The sequence below is a fragment of the Camelina sativa genome, chromosome 4 (genome assembly GCF_000633955.1).
Source record: "Camelina sativa cultivar DH55 chromosome 4, Cs, whole genome shotgun sequence".
Lineage (NCBI taxonomy): Eukaryota > Viridiplantae > Streptophyta > Magnoliopsida > Brassicales > Brassicaceae > Camelina > Camelina sativa.
The window spans coordinates 6,309,212-6,327,206 of NC_025688.1; the positions used below are offsets into that span (position 1 = coordinate 6,309,212).

At 39.2% G+C, this 17,995-nt stretch overlaps 2 protein-coding genes across 3 annotated transcripts in view; both read left to right on the plus strand.

The window, feature by feature from the left end:
* The window catches only part of LOC104779953 (transcription factor GTE8), a 9,988-nt gene continuing 2,440 nt past the window's right edge, over positions 10,448–17,995 (plus strand). The window contains exons 1-11 of one of the 2 annotated variants that reach the window (XM_010504391.2): positions 10,448–10,814; positions 11,300–12,606; positions 12,682–12,724; positions 12,834–12,896; positions 13,419–13,489; positions 13,567–13,633; positions 13,901–13,981; positions 14,072–14,181; positions 14,670–14,739; positions 14,844–14,986; positions 15,173–16,097. In XM_010504391.2, the coding sequence (XP_010502693.1) occupies positions 11,374–12,606; positions 12,682–12,724; positions 12,834–12,896; positions 13,419–13,489; positions 13,567–13,633; positions 13,901–13,981; positions 14,072–14,181; positions 14,670–14,739; positions 14,844–14,986; positions 15,173–15,733 (2,442 nt within the window). In that variant the 5' untranslated portion in view covers positions 10,448–10,814; positions 11,300–11,373 and the 3' untranslated portion in view covers positions 15,734–16,097. Of the gene's footprint in view, positions 10,952–11,299; positions 12,607–12,681; positions 12,725–12,833; positions 12,897–13,418; positions 13,490–13,566; positions 13,634–13,900; positions 13,982–14,071; positions 14,182–14,669; positions 14,740–14,843; positions 14,987–15,172; positions 16,098–17,995 lie in introns of those variants that run through there. The other variant, XM_010504389.2, reaches the window with a different exon arrangement.
* LOC104783397 (TLC domain-containing protein At5g14285-like) lies at positions 17,390–17,994 on the plus strand (the record flags this gene model as incomplete). The annotated part of the gene is made up of 1 exon (XM_010508555.2): positions 17,390–17,994. A coding segment is annotated over exon 1 (480 nt), but the record flags the coding sequence as incomplete, so codon positions are not given.

Here is a 17,995-nt window from a genome sequence, read left to right on the forward strand (position 1 = left end):
CCCCCCCCCCCCCCCCCCGCTTAGACCTGACACCGGAAAGGATTGTTTCAAGTGGACCATTCAAAGACAACAGTTCACCACCTCTCCTACCGCGAAAACCTGGGATTGCATCAGGGAGAGGACCACCACCAAAGACTGGACCTCTTCGATCTGGTTAAAAAGAGCCACGCCCAAACACGCTTTCACAATGTGGGTTGCGCAACTACAAAGACTGCCAACTCGTGACAGGCTATACTCTTGGGGCATTTCCACTCCTACCATGTGTTGCCTCTGTTCGAGCTATGTTGAGTCTCATACTCACTTAATTCTTCGCTGCCAGTTTAGTGACCAGGTATGGACGCGGGTTCAGTCTCACCTCATGCTACGCCCAATTGGTTTCCATATGTGGCCAACTCTTCTCGCTTGGACAAGAATGCGAACAGAATATGCCCCTCCTATCCTTTGGAAGCTTGCATGTCAGGCCGTGGTGTATCACCTCTGGAAGCTTAGGAACAATATTTTGCACAACCAGGTTCAACTTTCTCCAGCTGCTGTCTTCAAGGAGATAGAGGTAGAGATTCGAAACACCATCACGGCCAGAGAAGCCCATAAGCAATTCAGGAATCTCACGGGTCTTTGGATCAGATAATTATACTCTATTGATTGACACTCAACTCTCTTTGTTACCGTTGTTTTTTATTTCTTTTTTGGCAAGGGTACACACCTCTAGGTGGCAATTTTTGTAAACCTCAAACTCTTTCATTAATATGAATATTCACATTCTTATATAAAAAAATAAAAAAAATATCGAAACGATCAATAAACTATTAATGGTGACTGAAACTATATACAATGATTCAAAAATTAAACATACACTTGTTTTTCTTCACACTTCACGTTATCTTTTTTTTCACCTATTTAATATAAACTATTATAATAGCAACAAACACACATTATTAAGGTAGAAAAATATATACCCTAATCAGACATTTGACAATAGTTAATTTTTAAATAGATTGTGGCTCAACTTCTCTAACAGCTCTTTGCTCCCATCATCGAGATGTTTTTTTTCGCTTAATTTTAAAAATATCTTCATATTTTTACCTTTAGTTCTTTCTTCTATTAATTGATTTGTCTCATCTTGCCTATGGTTATTTTGTCCAATCATTCTAGCTTTTACTTTTTCAATTGTGTGAATTCATCCTGCTCTTGGTTGATCACTTCCAAAACTGCATCACTTTTGTAGTATATTTTTCACAAATGAGAATACTTGAGCTTTAGAATCTTCTCAAAAAGACTCAAATATGTTCCCATCTCCTCTCTTTTACGTCTAATATCGTTTTTCTTTCTTGTCTTAGGAAAGACGAGACCTCATTCAAAGATGGTGGAAAAGTTAATGTCTTATATATCCAAAACTCTGCTATAGGTATAATTTATATCAATCATCTCCTTGCTTTAATGAACGTGTATGTTTTCCAAATACATTGAGTGTTTCATGATGAGAGTTGCGTTTTCAAAAATCAAAAGCCCATATGTGTAATTATAATATGGCGAAGATTATGGGTGAGACAATTTCGTAAACTAGAGAAGAACCAATGGTTGATGACAAATGTGTGACATCACTCAGGACCATCACTCTAGAATAAACATTGGCGGTCCTAAAAGTGGCCCCACAACAACGATCATAACCGTTGCGTCTAGTTAAACGCAGTTCGATTAATGTTCTACATACACCGAAGTAATCAAACAAATAATTGAAGAGAAGAAAAACCGATGGCCCAAATCAAAACCAAATCCACCATTATCAGATCGTTTATGTGACAGATATCTTAAATTGGCCTTACTTGTAATAAAATCAAAACGGGCCTAGCCCATCCCGTTGTTGTTTTTTTTTTTTCGGTAGAACCCATCCCGTTGTTTTTAGACAGTTCCTCACTAATTTGCTTCGTGTCAAATTCTGAAAGATACTGTTAATTGTTCCGTTCGTATTAATCTCCACAAATTTTTTTTTTTTTTTTGATAATCGATCTTCTATTTAAAAGCATGAGTAAGCAAATGTTACAAAGCCTAAAAGGCTTAAGAGGCTAATTAGCCCAAACACACAATAAAAGAACCAAATTTTGAATCTACTTAGTACATGATAGCTGGCCCATAAAACTAATTATCAAATACCCAATTTGATTGACGGAGATCACAAGTAGTCAAAACAAACAGAGAGACGACGGAGAGTTGAAAGAGACGATGAAGAGTGATGATGATCAGAGAATCTTAGGAGAACCAAATCTGAAGCATTTGTGATGCTTGGCGTGGGTTTGAGAGGCGTATGCTGGCTATTCTGTTCCGGACCAAACGATCAACATCACGGATCAAAGTATCCACCGATTTGAAAGTGTTTCGATGCAGACGATTGTTCCGTTACGTCCAGATGAAGTATATCGAAGCTTGCCAAGCAATTAGTAGAAGTTTTCTGTTTGGCTTGGAGGTGGAGTATACTCGAAGCTGGGAGAGAAGAGTATCCCAATCTTGAGATGATCTAAAGTTGCATCTGTGAGAGATATTAGCCCATATGGCACCTGAGAAACTACAATCAAAGAACAAGTGGGAGCGTGATTCTGGATTGGCATTGCAAAGAAGGCATGTGGGGTCGCTTGCTAGTCCCCACTTCAACATCCTATCCATAGTCGGACTTCTGTTTAGTACCATCAACCAAGTAAGAAATTTATGTTTAGGAATTCCTCCAGAAAACCATACCTCTCTAGACCAGGTAACTAACGGTTTTTGATCACGGAGCAGGTGGTAAATGTCACTTGTGATATATTTTTCGGAAATCTGATTATTAGGCCACCACTCATATGAGTCTTGAGTTTCTGAAAGTGAAATTGTTGAGAGATAAGCTTGGATTCTCACAAGAGATTCAGACCTAGCAGGAGGCATGATCCAGTTCCCATTCTCCCATAGCTCGGCTAAAGTTGATGACTGAGGGATACCTAATCTCACTGATCCTTCTTGTGAAAGATAATCTCTGATTTTTCCAAATGGAGACCAGTTGCTTGACCAGAAGTAGCAGTTTTCCCCATTACCTACAGATTGTTTGATCCATGGGTAAGCTAAATCACGAAGTTGCAGCAACTGATTTGCTAGCCATGAAAATTTATGTCTTGTATTGATGACCTAGAAGTTGTTAATGTTTCCATATAACATCTCTGTAGTGTACCAGTGAGCCCAAATGGAGCTAGGTCTGAAAAACAACAACCAAATCAGCTTAAGGGCAGAAGTAGTATTCCATGTTAAAATGTCCTTTAACCCAAGGCCTCCTTCTTCCTTACTACGAGTCACATTCTCCCAAGATACTCTGGCCGCAATATGCCCTTCTGTTTTACCTTTCCAAAGGAACTTAGCAGATATGGAGTCAATTTCTGAGATGCAGCCTTTAGGAAGGATAAAAGAGCTTGACCAGAAGTTAATAATTCCTGCAATAACAGTAGATAGCAGTTGCAGCCTTCCTGCAAAGGATAAAGATTTGACCGTCCAAGAGTGAAGCCTGGATTTTATTGCCTGGATTAGAGGAGCACACTGCAACAAGGTGATCTTCTTGGAATATAGGGGAATACCAAGGTATCTAATCGGAAGGGAACCAATTGAGAGTTTTGTAACTTGTTGGAGTTGATCTAATTCATGTGTCTTAAAACCTGCAGCAAACAATGATGTCTTTTGGATGCTTACTGCCAGGCCTGATCTACTTTCAAAATCCTTCAACACCTCCAAGATACTTGTGATAGATTGGAGAGAGCCATCAGAAAAGATCAGTAAATCATCAGCAAAGCAGAGGTGTGTAAGTCTTGTCTTCTTGCATTTAGGATGGTAGTTGAATCTCCCTTCCGTTGCTGCTTTATCTAGAGCTATGGACAAACAATTCATGCAGAGGACAAACAAGTAAGGTGAAAGGGGGTCACCTTGCCTGAGCCCTCTTTTACCTTTAAAGTAACCATGAGTAGTTCCATTAAACCCAACAGAGAAGGACGTTGTGCAAATGCAGGCTTCTAGCCATCTTAAGAAAGATTCAGGGATTTGGAGACTTCTTAGGCATTGAAATATGAATTCCCACCTGATAGTATCAAAAGCTTTGGCAATATCAACTTTTAAAGTTATTCTCTTTGGTCCTCCAAACTTATGATAACCTTGTACAATTTCTGAGGCTAGCAGTGTATTCTCTATAAGTAATCTTCCTTGAATAAAAGCAGTTTGATTAGGAAGAATTACTTCTGTAAGGATGACTTTCAGTCTTTTCACCAACAGCTTTGAAATTGTTTTGTAAGTTGTATTGCAGCACGATATTGGTCTGTAGTCAGAGATAGAAGTAGAGCCTGGTTTTTTAGGGACTAACGTCAGTATTGTTGCATTTGTGGCAGATGGGAGGAACCCTGAAGTGAAGAAACGTTGAATGGCTGACACAACTTCAGAACCAACAATTGGCCAAGCTACTTTAAAGAAAGTTGAAGTGAATCCATCAGGCCCAGGAGATTTGTTTGGGTTCAGCTTGAGGAGGGTCGATGTGATTTCAGCAGCAGTAGGAAAAGAAGACATGACTGTTTTATGGCGCTCACTGCAGTGGAAGTTCTGAAGCTCTATAAACCAAGAGAATGGAGAAGTGATATGCGGCAGATCATGAGGGGCAAGAATCTGTTGGAAGTGAGAGACAGCAATGTTACTCATTTCAAGGGGGTCAGACGTAGATGGTCCAGTATCCACGCAAAGAGATCTGATAGAGTTGTACGATGCTCTAGCAACTGCAACTCTATAGAAGAAAGAAGTGTTTTGATCCCCTAACTGTAACCAATTGATTCTAGACTTCTGCTTGAAGAAAGACTCCTCAATTCCCCTAAGGAAGATCCATTTAGAGTGGAGATCCCTTTCAGCTTGGAATGAGTCAGAGGATGGATTATCAAGAGCTTGTACCTGCACAACTTTTAACAAATCGTTAGTAACACTCACTCGCCTTTGAATATCTGAAAAACTCTCTTTATTTAGTGTTTTTAGTACTCTCTTTATAATTTTCAGCTTAAACCCTAGTAATGAAAGATCTAAAACTCTGTCTCCACTATCAATCCATGCAGCCTCAACGTGGGATAGAAAAAGAGGGTGGTTGGAAAGGAAGTTAAAGAATTTGAAGGGTTTTGTGCCAACAACTGGGAGAGGACAGGAAAGATCAATAATGCAAGGAGTATGATCAGAGAATTCTTGAGGTAAGAAGGAGGCTACGCTGTTTGGAAAGCTACTGATCCAATTATCATTGACTAACACTCTATCCAACTTCTTTGTGATAGGCTCTTCTGGTCTGTTATTTGTCCAAGTATGGTTACAACCTTGAAATCTAAGGTCAAAGATGCCCAGAGATAGTAAGTGATCTTTCATTTCCATCATATCTCTGGTGAGGTGGTTGACATGGGTTGAAGAATGCTCTTCATGATGGATGATCTGGTTAAAGTCACCACCAATTATCCAGTTTTGATTTTCAAGGAAAAGAGTTGTCTGAATTTCTTGGAGGTCATCCCACAAATGAGTTCTCTCTTCTCTGATGTTTGAAGCATAGACAACAGTGAAAATAAAGCTTGTTTCCTTTTGAATCTGAATTTTGCAGGTGAATGATTGCCTAGATTGGTGAAGCACTTGGATAGTAGTTGAAGGTTTCCAGATAATTATGATCCTTCCATCGTCATTAGTATCATGGTTGGAGGTAAACTGCCAGCCAGGGCAAACTTTTTGCATAACTTGATTCAAATTTGGTTCTTTTATGTGTGTTTCCAAAATAGCACCCACAACTGGCTGATTAGTATAGAGCCATTGTACAAAAGGTCGATGCTTATCCGGGTCATTTAGGCCGCGGACATTCCAAAAAGATATATGGGGACTCATTGGGGTTTGGATTGAGCCTTTTTCTGGGTAAAAAGAGGACTCTAACCAAAAGTAGAAGAAGAAACATTAGAATTAATGGGTGAAGGTATAAACAGGGGTTGAGAGGTTATTACTGAGTAGGAGTTTGGATCTGGATTTTCAGGTATACAAGGAGGATTTTTGGTAGGTGAGAGGGACTTTGGAGGGTTAGTGTTGGTGTATGGTGGCTCAGAGGGGATAAAAGGGTTAAACGAANCAAGAGCTTGTACCTGCACAACTTTTAACAAATCGTTAGTAACACTCACTCGCCTTTGAATATCTGAAAAACTCTCTTTATTTAGTGTTTTTAGTACTCTCTTTATAATTTTCAGCTTAAACCCTAGTAATGAAAGATCTAAAACTCTGTCTCCACTATCAATCCATGCAGCCTCAACGTGGGATAGAAAAAGAGGGTGGTTGGAAAGGAAGTTAAAGAATTTGAAGGGTTTTGTGCCAACAACTGGGAGAGGACATGAAAGATCAATAATGCAAGGAGTATGATCAGAGAATTCTTGAGGTAAGAAGGAGGCTACGCTGTTTGGAAAGCTACTGATCCAATTATCATTGACTAACACTCTATCCAACTTCTTTGTGATAGGCTCTTCTGGTCTGTTATTTGTCCAAGTATGGTTACAACCTTGAAATCTAAGGTCAAAGATGCCCAGAGATAGTAAGTGATCTTTCATTTCCATCATATCTCTGGTGAGGTGGTTGACATGGGTTGAAGAATGCTCTTCATGATGGATGATCTGGTTAAAGTCACCACCAATTATCCAGTTTTGATTTTCAAGGAAAAGAGTTGTCTGAATTTCTTGGAGGTCATCCCACAAATGAGTTCTCTCTTCTCTGATGTTTGAAGCATAGACAGCAGTGAAAATAAAGCTTGTTTCCTTTTGAATCTGAATTTTGCAGGTGATTGATTGCCTAGACTGGTGAAGCACTTGGACAGTAGTTGAAGGTTTCCAGATAATTATGATCCTTCCATCGTCATCAGTATCATGGTTGGAGGTAAACTGCCAGCCAGGGCAAACTTTTTGCATAACTTGATTCAAATTTGGTTCTTTTATGTGTGTTTCCAAAATAGCACCCACAACTGGCTGATTAGTATAGAGCCATTGTACAAAAGGTCGATGCTTATCCGGGTCATTTAGGCCGCGGACATTCCAAAAAGATATATGGGGACTCATTGGGGTTTGGATTGAGCCTCTTTCTGGGTAAAAAGAGGACTCTGACCAAGAGTAGAAGAAGAAACATTAGAATTAATGGGTGAAGGTATAAACAGGGGTTGAGAGGTTATTACTGAGTAGGAGTTTGGATCTGGATTTTCAGGTATACAAGGAGGATTTTTGGTAGGTGAGAGGGACTTTGGAGGGTTAGTGTTGGTGTATGGTGGCTCAGAGGGGATAAAAGGGTTAAACGAAGTGGGGGTTGTTTTCAGGCCATCATATTTATTGGTTAAAGGTAAGGCAAGCGAATTGTCTGAGACCACAATAGGACGAGACACAAACTCTGCTTTCAGAGCCAGAACACAATCCACCTGAACATCCATAGGAGAGTCAGCAGCAATTGGAGACTCAGAGGTAATAACCGACTGATTAGTTTCTTTATATGGAGTAGCATCAATAACCATATGCTCCTCTAATTGAGATGTCTCAGTAGATGACACAGGAGCTGGCTCAGTGGTAGGCTCCTCTATTTGGGATGTCTCAGTAGGTGACACAGAAGCTGGCTTAGTGGTAGGTACTGGAGCAACATGAGTTGACTTAATATGTGACGCAGGAGTTAACTCAAAAGGTAAATTAGTAGTCACATGAGTTTCAGAAACAGTTTGAGCAACATGATCAGTTTGAGCGGCTGGAGCAGTGTGCTTGACATGATTACTATTAGGAACATGGTTTCTCTTTGCTTTAGCAGTAACAGGGGTCCAACAGTTAGCCGCTGTTGGACAATTTCTCATAAAATGACCAACTTCTTTACAGAGATAACATGTATGAGGGACAACCTGCGCACCAGAAGAGTTTGTGGGTGCAGTAGGTGGAGAAGGCGCTGCAGGAGGTGGAGCTAGCAAACAGTTCCTTAGAATATGACCCACTTCCTTACAGTGGGAGCAAATCGGAGGCACCCAAGGGTATTCAACCTTCACAGTGAAGAGTGATCCATCTGTCCTTAGAACTTCAAGAACTGGGGGCAGCGGCTTAGTGGAATCAACCTCCACCTTTACATGAGCAGTACTTATACTGGTAAGATTAATGGTCCAGTCATCTGTTTCTTTTGGTTCACCAATGAGTCCAGCAATGTGACTAAGTCCTTGTTGGTGGATGAGGTCAAAAGGAACATCTTTTAGGTGGGCCCAGAGTGGGATGCACTGTAGAGAAGGAGAAGATTCGTCGAAAGAGGTAGACCACTGGGACACATGAAACATAGTAGTCTCCACATACCATATTCTCTTTTCTAGAACTTTCTGTCTAATGTAATTATTTGGCAGTCTAACAAGAACAGAGTTTCCTGCTGGGGAGAGATGGATTTCCAGGTGTTTACCTTTACCCCACATGTAGTTTAGGACACTCTGAGTAAGGTGGTAGGGCGGTATCCGACCAAAGAATTTGCAGATGATAAAGTCTTTATGAAGTTCGGCTCCTTTCTGGAAAACTTCATCAGGAATTTCAACTCTTGGGACCCCTGATGGAGAGTAAGAGACAGGGGATAACCTTTTCAAGGATTTATCTACAGATGGTTTTACTTTTGAGGCATATGAAATTGGATCAGTAGCAGTTTTAGGAGGTAACGGGACATTTAGAGAAGTGGGAGGATAATGGGAGGGGAGAGGGGGAGAAGTTTTAGAGATGACAACATAACTTGGTTTAGCATTTTGAGTAGGAGAGTTGGAGGAAATAGGTAACTGAGAGGGAGTAGTCCCAAGAATGCCATGAAAAGATTGAGAAGAAGGAGAAAGAACAGTAGTAGAAGAAGGATTCAAGTTTTTTGTAGCTACTGTAGCATTTTCAGATCCAGAAGGAAGAGAACCAGATCTGGGATTCAAAGATAATTTTGATGAGGAGACCAAGTAAGAAGTCAAGAGCTGAGTCGTAGAGACAACCTCAGGAAGGGGTTGGGGAGGAAGTGTAGAAGGAGAAGTAACTTCTACATGACAAGGAACAGTAGTAATTTGAGTTCTGTGAAAGTTTTTTTGTTTACGAGGAAACAGAAGACCTGAAGCAAGAGAAGGAAAGTCAGAAGGAGATGAGGGGTCAGGGGGATCTGGAGGAAGAGGCGGAGGGCGGTTGAGACTACCAGCCGTAGCCGGAGGGTTGAGAGGGGAGACGAGAGAGTTAGGGAACCAGGAGTTCGCCATTCGTTTTTTTTCGGATGAATAATTTCTCGGATGAATAATCTCCACAAAATTTCTCGGATGAATAATTTAATATTAAAACATTGTTGTCCTCCGAACAAGAAAATCAATAAAAACGGCACACACTTCAGAAGAATACAGATGTCGTTTTACGTTTCAACTACAGACTCCATGTCGTTTTTCATTTAGCTAGTGAAGTCACTCACCCATAAAACAGCCAAAGCATTTGCTTCAGTACGCAGGCCCGGTCCACCCATAAAACAGCCAAAGCATTTGCTTTAGGCCACACTATATAGCAATAATTTTAAGGCTACATCTTCAAGAGATGAAGTAGGTCAGCTGGCAATGTTTCTTTTAATCAAGTAGTTTGTATTCAGTTCGAGTCTACTGAGCAGTTTTTATATTACGTTTTTTTCTTTTCCCTTTATAGTTTTTTTCCCGTTCGTTTACATGTTTCTGTTTTTTTTTTTGTAGGAGTTGTCGATTTTTTTTAATTATTTTTGTTTGTTTCCTGTTTTTAACAAGAAAATCTCTAAATATTAGATTTAAATTCTACTAAATGTTAAAATATTTAACTTCTTCAAACAAAACTAAAAATTTAAAAAACCTATATACAGATCATTGCTGCTGCTGAGTAATGGGTAAGCTTTTGTTTTTTCTCCTCCCTAATTTTAAACCTTATTTTATTATAATGTTATACTATCATCTGTTTTGGATTATTATCAATCAAAGGTTATGATTTTAAAATAATGAATGTTTTTGGGAATTAAGGATTGCAAAAGTCTAGTTCTGTATATACCAATAACTTTTTACTTTTTTTTTATAATAGTAATGTAGTGATTTTTTTTGTTTTATTAAAGTTTACATAAAAATATGCTTTAGTCCATCAAAATTGAAGAACCCGCTCTGCCAGTACGTCTTCTAGAAATGTAACCAGTCAAACAACTACAAACACTACCAGTAATAAAAAGTCAATGATCACTGTCCAAATAACGTCACACGTTAGTTTTCCCACCTGTTTAAAAATATTGCCACGTAGGACACGTAAAGGAAACGCACGTTAAGTAAAGTCGTTAAATCCGCGCAGGCAAGATCACATTAACCTTTAGATATGGATCTGGCGGCTAGTCCTTCAATCAATATGAACCGTCCGATCTGAAAATTAGAGGTAGGCTTTTGTCGGTGAAGTATATATTTTTAAAAACATAAAATTAATGTAAGAAACTATTTTTTTTTTCCTCTCTCTCTTTCTCTGAGTCTTCTTCGACTTCGTTTTTGTCTCCAGCTTCTTCTTTTTTATTTTTGTTTTATCACGGTAAAGCTCTGATCTTTTAAGGGTTGTCGTCGATTTGGTGGTCACGAGAGATTCAGGTTTGGATTCTAGTCAATTTCCAGATTCAAGGGTTTTTGGTTGTTCAATCCTTCTACTTTGTGCCGTGTTTGTGGATATGGTTCACGGATCTTAGGAGATTCCGAAATTGGGGGCGATTTTTATTCTAGGGTTTCGGTGAAATCTTCTGGGAGAATTCTTCTCTAGATCATCTCTTCTTCTCTGGTGAGTCGCGTCTGTGGTTGAGATTTTCAAAGCTCCGTGTTGTCTGATTTGAAAGTTAATTTCTGTGGGAGGAGGTTTGAGATTTGGTTTGTGAAGAAACCTGTGAGAGGAGGTAACAGCTGTAGGAGATGCAAATGGTAAAATTCGATCTTTTTTAAATTTGTGGGGGTTTTCTCAATTCGAATGATTAGGTTTCAATTGAATTTGGTATCAGGCTAGGGTTTCGAGTTTTGGAATCCAAAAACTAGATAAATTGAAATTTGGAATGGCAAAGGTTTAATTTTTACGGTTATATTTCAGGTTTTTTTGAGATTCCAACGTTCTTATTTCACTTTGATTAGATCTGGCTTGTTGTGTTATAACAAGCTTTTTTGCCCCTGTCGAAATTTTGCGAAAATGTTGCAACTAAAAGGAACAGTCTTTGTGGTTTAGAGCGTTGAAATATTAGTTTCTGTGGATTAAGTTATTAGATATGTATGATGCAGGTCTCTTGTAAATGAGCTGTAGAAGCTGCTGAGGATTTGATTATATATATCTGTGTAATTTCTTTGCCAAAACGATGGTTGAAAGTGCTGCGTTCCCGGGCGGGTATTATCGGAATACTTTTGAAGCGCCTAATGAATCAGAGGGCTCTGGGAGTTCTGCACAGATTGATACTGAGGTCACTGCATCTGAGAATTCTACTACTCCTGCACGGAAGTGTATTATGTTGAACTCTAATGATGACGTTCCTTATGGTGTCCAGAGACAAGTCATTTCTCTGTATAATATGACACAGTCTGAGAGGAGGGATTTGATATATCGGCTCAAAATGGAGCTGGAGCAGACAAAGATAGTTCTTAGAAATGCTGAGTTGCAGAGAATGAACTCAGTTGCTTTGTCGTCTACTAGTGATAGGGTGGGTTTTAGCTCTGCTCATAAGCTATCATCTCGAGTCAGCAATACGAAGAAGCCATCTGATTTTGCAATGGGATCGGGAAAGAAAGTTCGGCATCAGACTGGGACTTCTCGTGGATGGAATCGTGGTACCTCTGGGAAGTTTGAGTCTTCGAAAGAGCCTATGACTAGCACTCCTAACATTACACTGATGAAGCAATGTGACACGCTGCTGAAAAAGCTGTGGTCCCATCCGCATTCTTGGGTTTTTCAGGCGCCAGTTGATGTAGTGAAACTGAACATACCTGACTATCTCACCATCATCAAACATCCCATGGACTTAGGGACAGTGAAGAAGAACTTAGCCTCTGGTGTATATTCAAGCCCACATGAGTTTGCTGCTGATGTGAGGCTTACATTTACCAATGCAATGACATATAACCCTCCAGGACATGATGTTCACATTATGGGGGATATACTTAGTAAATTATTTGAAGCGCGGTGGAAAACTATCGAAAAAAAATTACCAGCGTGTAGCATGCAAACGGTGCCTGCAATATCAGTGGAGCTCAATGACGAAGGGAAATCTGCTATATCTGTCCCTCCAACGAAGAAGAGAAAGATGGCTTCACCTATTAGAGAGAGTGTTCCAGAACCCGTGAAGCCACTTATGTCAGCAGAGGAGAGAAATAGATTGGGCAGACAACTCGAATCACTACTCGACGAACTTCCTGCACATATAATTGACTTTTTGAAGAAGCACAGTTCGAATGGAGGAGAAATTGCAGAAGATGAAATTGAGATAGACATTGATGTCCTCAGTGATGAAGTACTGGTCACTCTTCAAAACCTTCTAGATGAATATATACAAAATAAAGAAGCAAAACAGGCGAATGTTGAACCATGTGAAATAGAGGTAATCATCTCACCTGCTGGATTATATTTTAGTACATTTTTTTTACTGAGGCAAAGCGGATTTCTTTTGTTGCAGCTTATCAATGGATCAGGACCGAGCACTTCATCTCTGCAACGAGGTGAAAATCAAATTCTGTTTGCAAATTGTGTTCCGGGATTATAATGGTCAGTGGTCTCAGTGTTCACCAATTGTCTTACTCTTGCTCTGCTTCTGTGTTCCTTTTCTAGGAAATGAATTGGCTGATGAGTATGTCGGTGGTAATGAACCTCCTATCTCAAGGAGCTCCAGTGGTTAGTTGCAACCCATTATTATTCGTCAACTCCTTAAACATTTTCTTGTCGTAGGTCTCTTTGAATGTTATAATATGTCACTAACTCATGTAGTCATGTATATATCAGAAGCTTATATATTTATATATTCCAGCCTATGTTCATAGTATGATATTGGTATCGTTTTTTGTATTGTTACCATATGATTATTTGTTTGGGCAAATGTTTTTCCTGTCTGTTGAATTTTATAATTTAGTTAGATCTTATCAAATTCTATGGTGGTTGTGGAGTTCGTCAAAATTTCATTTGTTGATGTAATAATTATTGAAAGTTTGTTAAATTTGATACCTGCGATTTCATGGAGGGAACCTCTTTCTGGTATCATGAAGAACAGTAGGATAAAAGTCTACAGCTTAGCTTTTTATTTTATTTTGATCAAATAATGTACAGCTTAGCTAATAAATCTAATGTTTAGTAGGTTTATGTAGCATCATGTTATTGTAAAAGATTCTGTGTGTTACTGGATAGAGTGTTGCTTTTCAGATTCGGAGTCTGGTAGCTCGGGAGATCTATCTGATGATGCTAAACCCATGGTTCAAGATGATTCTGCCAAGGTATTAATCTATAATGTCAGCTTTTTGAGGCATGTAATTTCCTATGAATCTAAAACATGCAGTTGGTAACTTTTCAGATGCCTGAAACTGCAAATTCTGAGGCGCAAAGAGATGAAAATACAAGAATTGAGTTTGAAGGAAGTCGTGAGTACTCATCTCCTTTAAATTCTTATTATGTTCGTAACATTATTCATATGATTGTAGTTTTACTTCTCCACCCTACTTCCTCTGTACTACTCTCTGTTTCCTGGAGAGGTTTATCCAAAATTTACTCTGTTGTAATATCTGTAGTTAGTCACAATAGGGAAATGTGAATAGACATTGGTTATCGCTGTTGGATACAAAATTATGTTGAAGAATTTTCTTAAAAATACATATTTACAGTTTGTATCGCTGGTGTATTCATTACAGAATCTACTGGTGCGCTGGAGCAGATGGATATTTGTTCTCAGCAGAAGCCTAGTACTGATGAATCAGATGGCCAACATGAGGGTGAGATGTAGAGAGAAGGAGTTACCCTATTTCTCAATTTGAGCCATGAAGTGAGTAATCTCACACTTTTGTCAACTTTTAACACTTCAGGAAATATGTTAGAGACTCCAGCTTCATCTGAGAAGCGCTATAGAGCTGCGCTGTTGAAGAACCGGTTTGCAGATATCATTCTAAAAGCACGCGAGAAACCACTTTCACAGGTCTGTAATTATCCTCAATTTAGCCTATCTTTATCAGTCTTTAAGTGGCGAGTGGATTATGCTTCTGGCGAGAACTCTTGGTAAAATTGTTTGGCGCACTGGTTTAACAACGATAGTTTAGGAAGAATAGAAATAACGTTTGGGTTTTATATTTTGTAGCAGGGTATTTGGATTTAGTCTAAACAGTCATAGAAACGTAGAAATGTATTAGAATTGTTTTATTTTAGTTTGTTTAAAGCAAAAAGTATTATTGTTTTACCGAGGATTTACTTTTTCTGAACTTCTATAAACTGAAAGAGCATAATAGTAGTAGAACGGACCTAGATATTAATTAGCGTACTAGTAGAACACACAATAGAGACTACCGCATTTGCATTAGCTGATCCTGAGTTAAATGCGTGGATCACATATTCTACAGTATCCTCAAAGCAGTCCTCTTGATCCTTTGGGAATTAATTTGGTTTGAATTTGATATTTCTTGAGAGCAGAATGGTATTAAGGGTGATCCAGAAAGGCTGCGCAAAGAAAGAGAAGAACTCGAACTGCAAAAGAAGAAAGGTTGTTTATATATTAACAACCCAATTTGTTAACTTTTTGTTGTTTCTATGGATCCTTCTTACACTAGTTTATTTATTTTACTTATAATCTTCTTTTGTTGTCAGAGAAAGCACGGCTACAAGCTGAAGCAAAGGCTGCTGAAGATGCTCGTCGCCAAGCTGAAGCAGAGGCCGCTGCAGAAGCTGCTGCTGAGGCTAAGCGCAAGAGAGAACTCGAAAGAGAAGCCGCTCGCCAAGCTTTATTGAAGGTAATTAGGAAACACATGACTTACATTAGAGGATCACGAACCCTAAAAACACTCAAATAAGTATAATCATGTTTAAAATATGAAGCACGTTTACTGATGAATGTGTTCCACCAATGTAAGTTACTAAGATCCACATGATGGAGATTTCTTATATATTTTTTATTTATGTCGTTGACTTCCCTGCAGATGGAGAAAACTGTAGAGATCAATGAGAACTCGCGGTTTCTCGAGGACCTAGAGATGCTGAGTTCGAGTGCACCTGAGCAATTAACAAGCTCAGCTGATGAAACAAGCCCAGAGAGACCTTTAGATGCACTTGAAAGTTTCAACCTCAGAGGAAGTAACCCACTTGAGCAACTCGGACTGTACATGAAACAAGATGATGATGAAGAAGAACCTGAGGCTCGCGCGACGGTTCCAAAACCAGATGAAACCAGTCCCGAGAGACCTTTAGACGCACTTGGAAGTTTGAACCTCAGAGGAAATAACCCTCTTCAGCAACTCGGACTGTACATGAAGCAAGACGATGATGAAGAAGAACCCGAGGCTCCTGTGGTTCCAAAACCAGATGAAACCAGTCCCGAGAGACCTTTAGACGCACTTGGAAGTTTCAACCTGAAAGAAAGTAACCCCCTTGAGAAACTCGGACTGTACATGAAGCAAGATGATGATGTAGAAGAACCCGAGGCTCAGGCTCCCGCTGTTCCAAAACTAGCCAACGACGTGGAAGAAGGTGAAATCGATTAACGAAAAGAAGAAGTGTATATAATATATACATGTATTATATAAAAGTACAATAGCCAGGGCAGGTACACGTATGTGTGAACACACGCAGACAAAACATGAAGGTCTTAGCCCTCCATGGATAGCCTATCCAGGATAGGATCTCTCTTAACTCAGTATGGTGTTTAAATGATGTAAAACCGCTTAGAAGCTTTTTGCCACGAGACTTCTTTTCGAAGTCCTTAGTCAGTGTATGATTATAAAAAGGAAAAAAAAAAAGAGATAAAAAAAAAACAAAAAAAAAGAGTCAAAGACCATTATTGTTTGTTTGTGTAAGAATCTAATCTTTACGTTTGTTCTTGACAATGATTCTCTGTACATTTTGTCATCTCTATCCGATTCGGACAACAATCTATCAATGGATACTTGAATGACATCATGTTTTTGTTATTTGATGATATATTAGGGTGACAACAGAACTGAGACAACTATACGGAACGAACATAATAAAAATAAATGTTACTATAGAAACAGAACAAGTGTTGCCAGAATAAAAAGTTTGAATATACTGAAATCTATTTAAAAGTGAATACACTTCTTAAAAACCTGAAAAAAAGAACACAAAACATAAGAAAATGAAATTAGTAAAAAATGTCACACAGCCTTCTAAAGATTAAACATATCATTTAGAAAACGGCGTAGTTTTTAGGTGTTCCCCTCACCAAACCCTTTTCCCCGATTATCTAAACAAACCTCAACCATCTCCATCGTGTCATCATCTTCATCTCTCTCTCTATATATATACTATATATAATATAANTCAACCTGAAAGAAAGTAACCCCCTTGAGAAACTCGGACTGTACATGAAGCAAGACGATAATGATGATGTAGAAGAACCCGAGGCTCAGGCTCCCGCTGTTCCAAAACTAGCCAACGACGTGGAAGAAGGTGAAATCGATTAACGAAAAGAAGAAGTGTATATAATATATACATGTATTATATAAAAGTACAATAGCCAGGGCAGGTACACGTATGTGTGAACACACGCAGACAAAACATGAAGGTCTTAGCCCTCCATGGATAGCCTATCCAGGATAGGATCTCTCTTAACTCAGTATGGTGTTTAAATGATGTAAAACCGCTTAGAAGCTTTTTGCCACGAGACTTCTTTTCGAAGTCCTTAGTCAGTGTATGATTATAAAAAGGAAAAAAAAAAAGAGATAAAAAAAAAACAAAAAAAAAGAGTCAAAGACCATTATTGTTTGTTTGTGTAAGAATCTAATCTTTACGTTTGTTCTTGACAATGATTCTCTGTACATTTTGTCATCTCTATCCGATTCGGACAACAATCTATCAATGGATACTTGAATGACATCATGTTTTTGTTATTTGATGATATATTAGGGTGACAACAGAACTGAGACAACTATACGGAACGAACATAATAAAAATAAATGTTACTATAGAAACAGAACAAGTGTTGCCAGAATAAAAAGTTTGAATATACTGAAATCTATTTAAAAGTGAATACACTTCTTAAAAACCTGAAAAAAAGAACACAAAACATAAGAAAATGAAATTAGTAAAAAATGTCACACAGCCTTCTAAAGATTAAACATATCATTTAGAAAACGGCGTAGTTTTTAGGTGTTCCCCTCACCAAACCCTTTTCCCCGATTATCTAAACAAACCTCAACCATCTCCATCGTGTCATCATCTTCATCTCTCTCTCTATATATATACTATATATAATATAAATATATGTATCGACGTCTTCAAAAAGCTTCAACTTATTTTATCACTAATGGAACCAATCACGTTCACCAGAGATCTTCCATTGTTCTTCTCAATCTTCATCTTCGTTTATCTTCTCGGTTACTTATTCATTTTCAAAAACTGGACTCCAGAGTCTCGTCCTCTCGCTTCCAGCTGTTTAATCTCCCTCCTCCACGGCGTCTCCGCCGTATTACTCGCGGGAAACGCCTTGTTTTCCGATCCTAACCGCGGTTTCTCCTCCGCCAACACCGATTCTCAAAACTCCGTTCTCGATTTCAGCTCCGCTTATTTCCTCGCCGATCTCCTCCACCTCGCCGTGTTCCCGTCCCCCGCCGGCGGAGACTCGCTCTTCGCCGCTCACCATGCCGCCGTGCTCTTCGTTTTCCTCACCTGCCGTTATTTGGTCGCCCACGGCGCGTGCGCTCTCCTCGCGCTACTCGTCGTCGCCGAGGCCACGAGTGCGTGCCAGAACACGTGGACGCTCGCGGATGCGCGTGGTCCAGACGCGC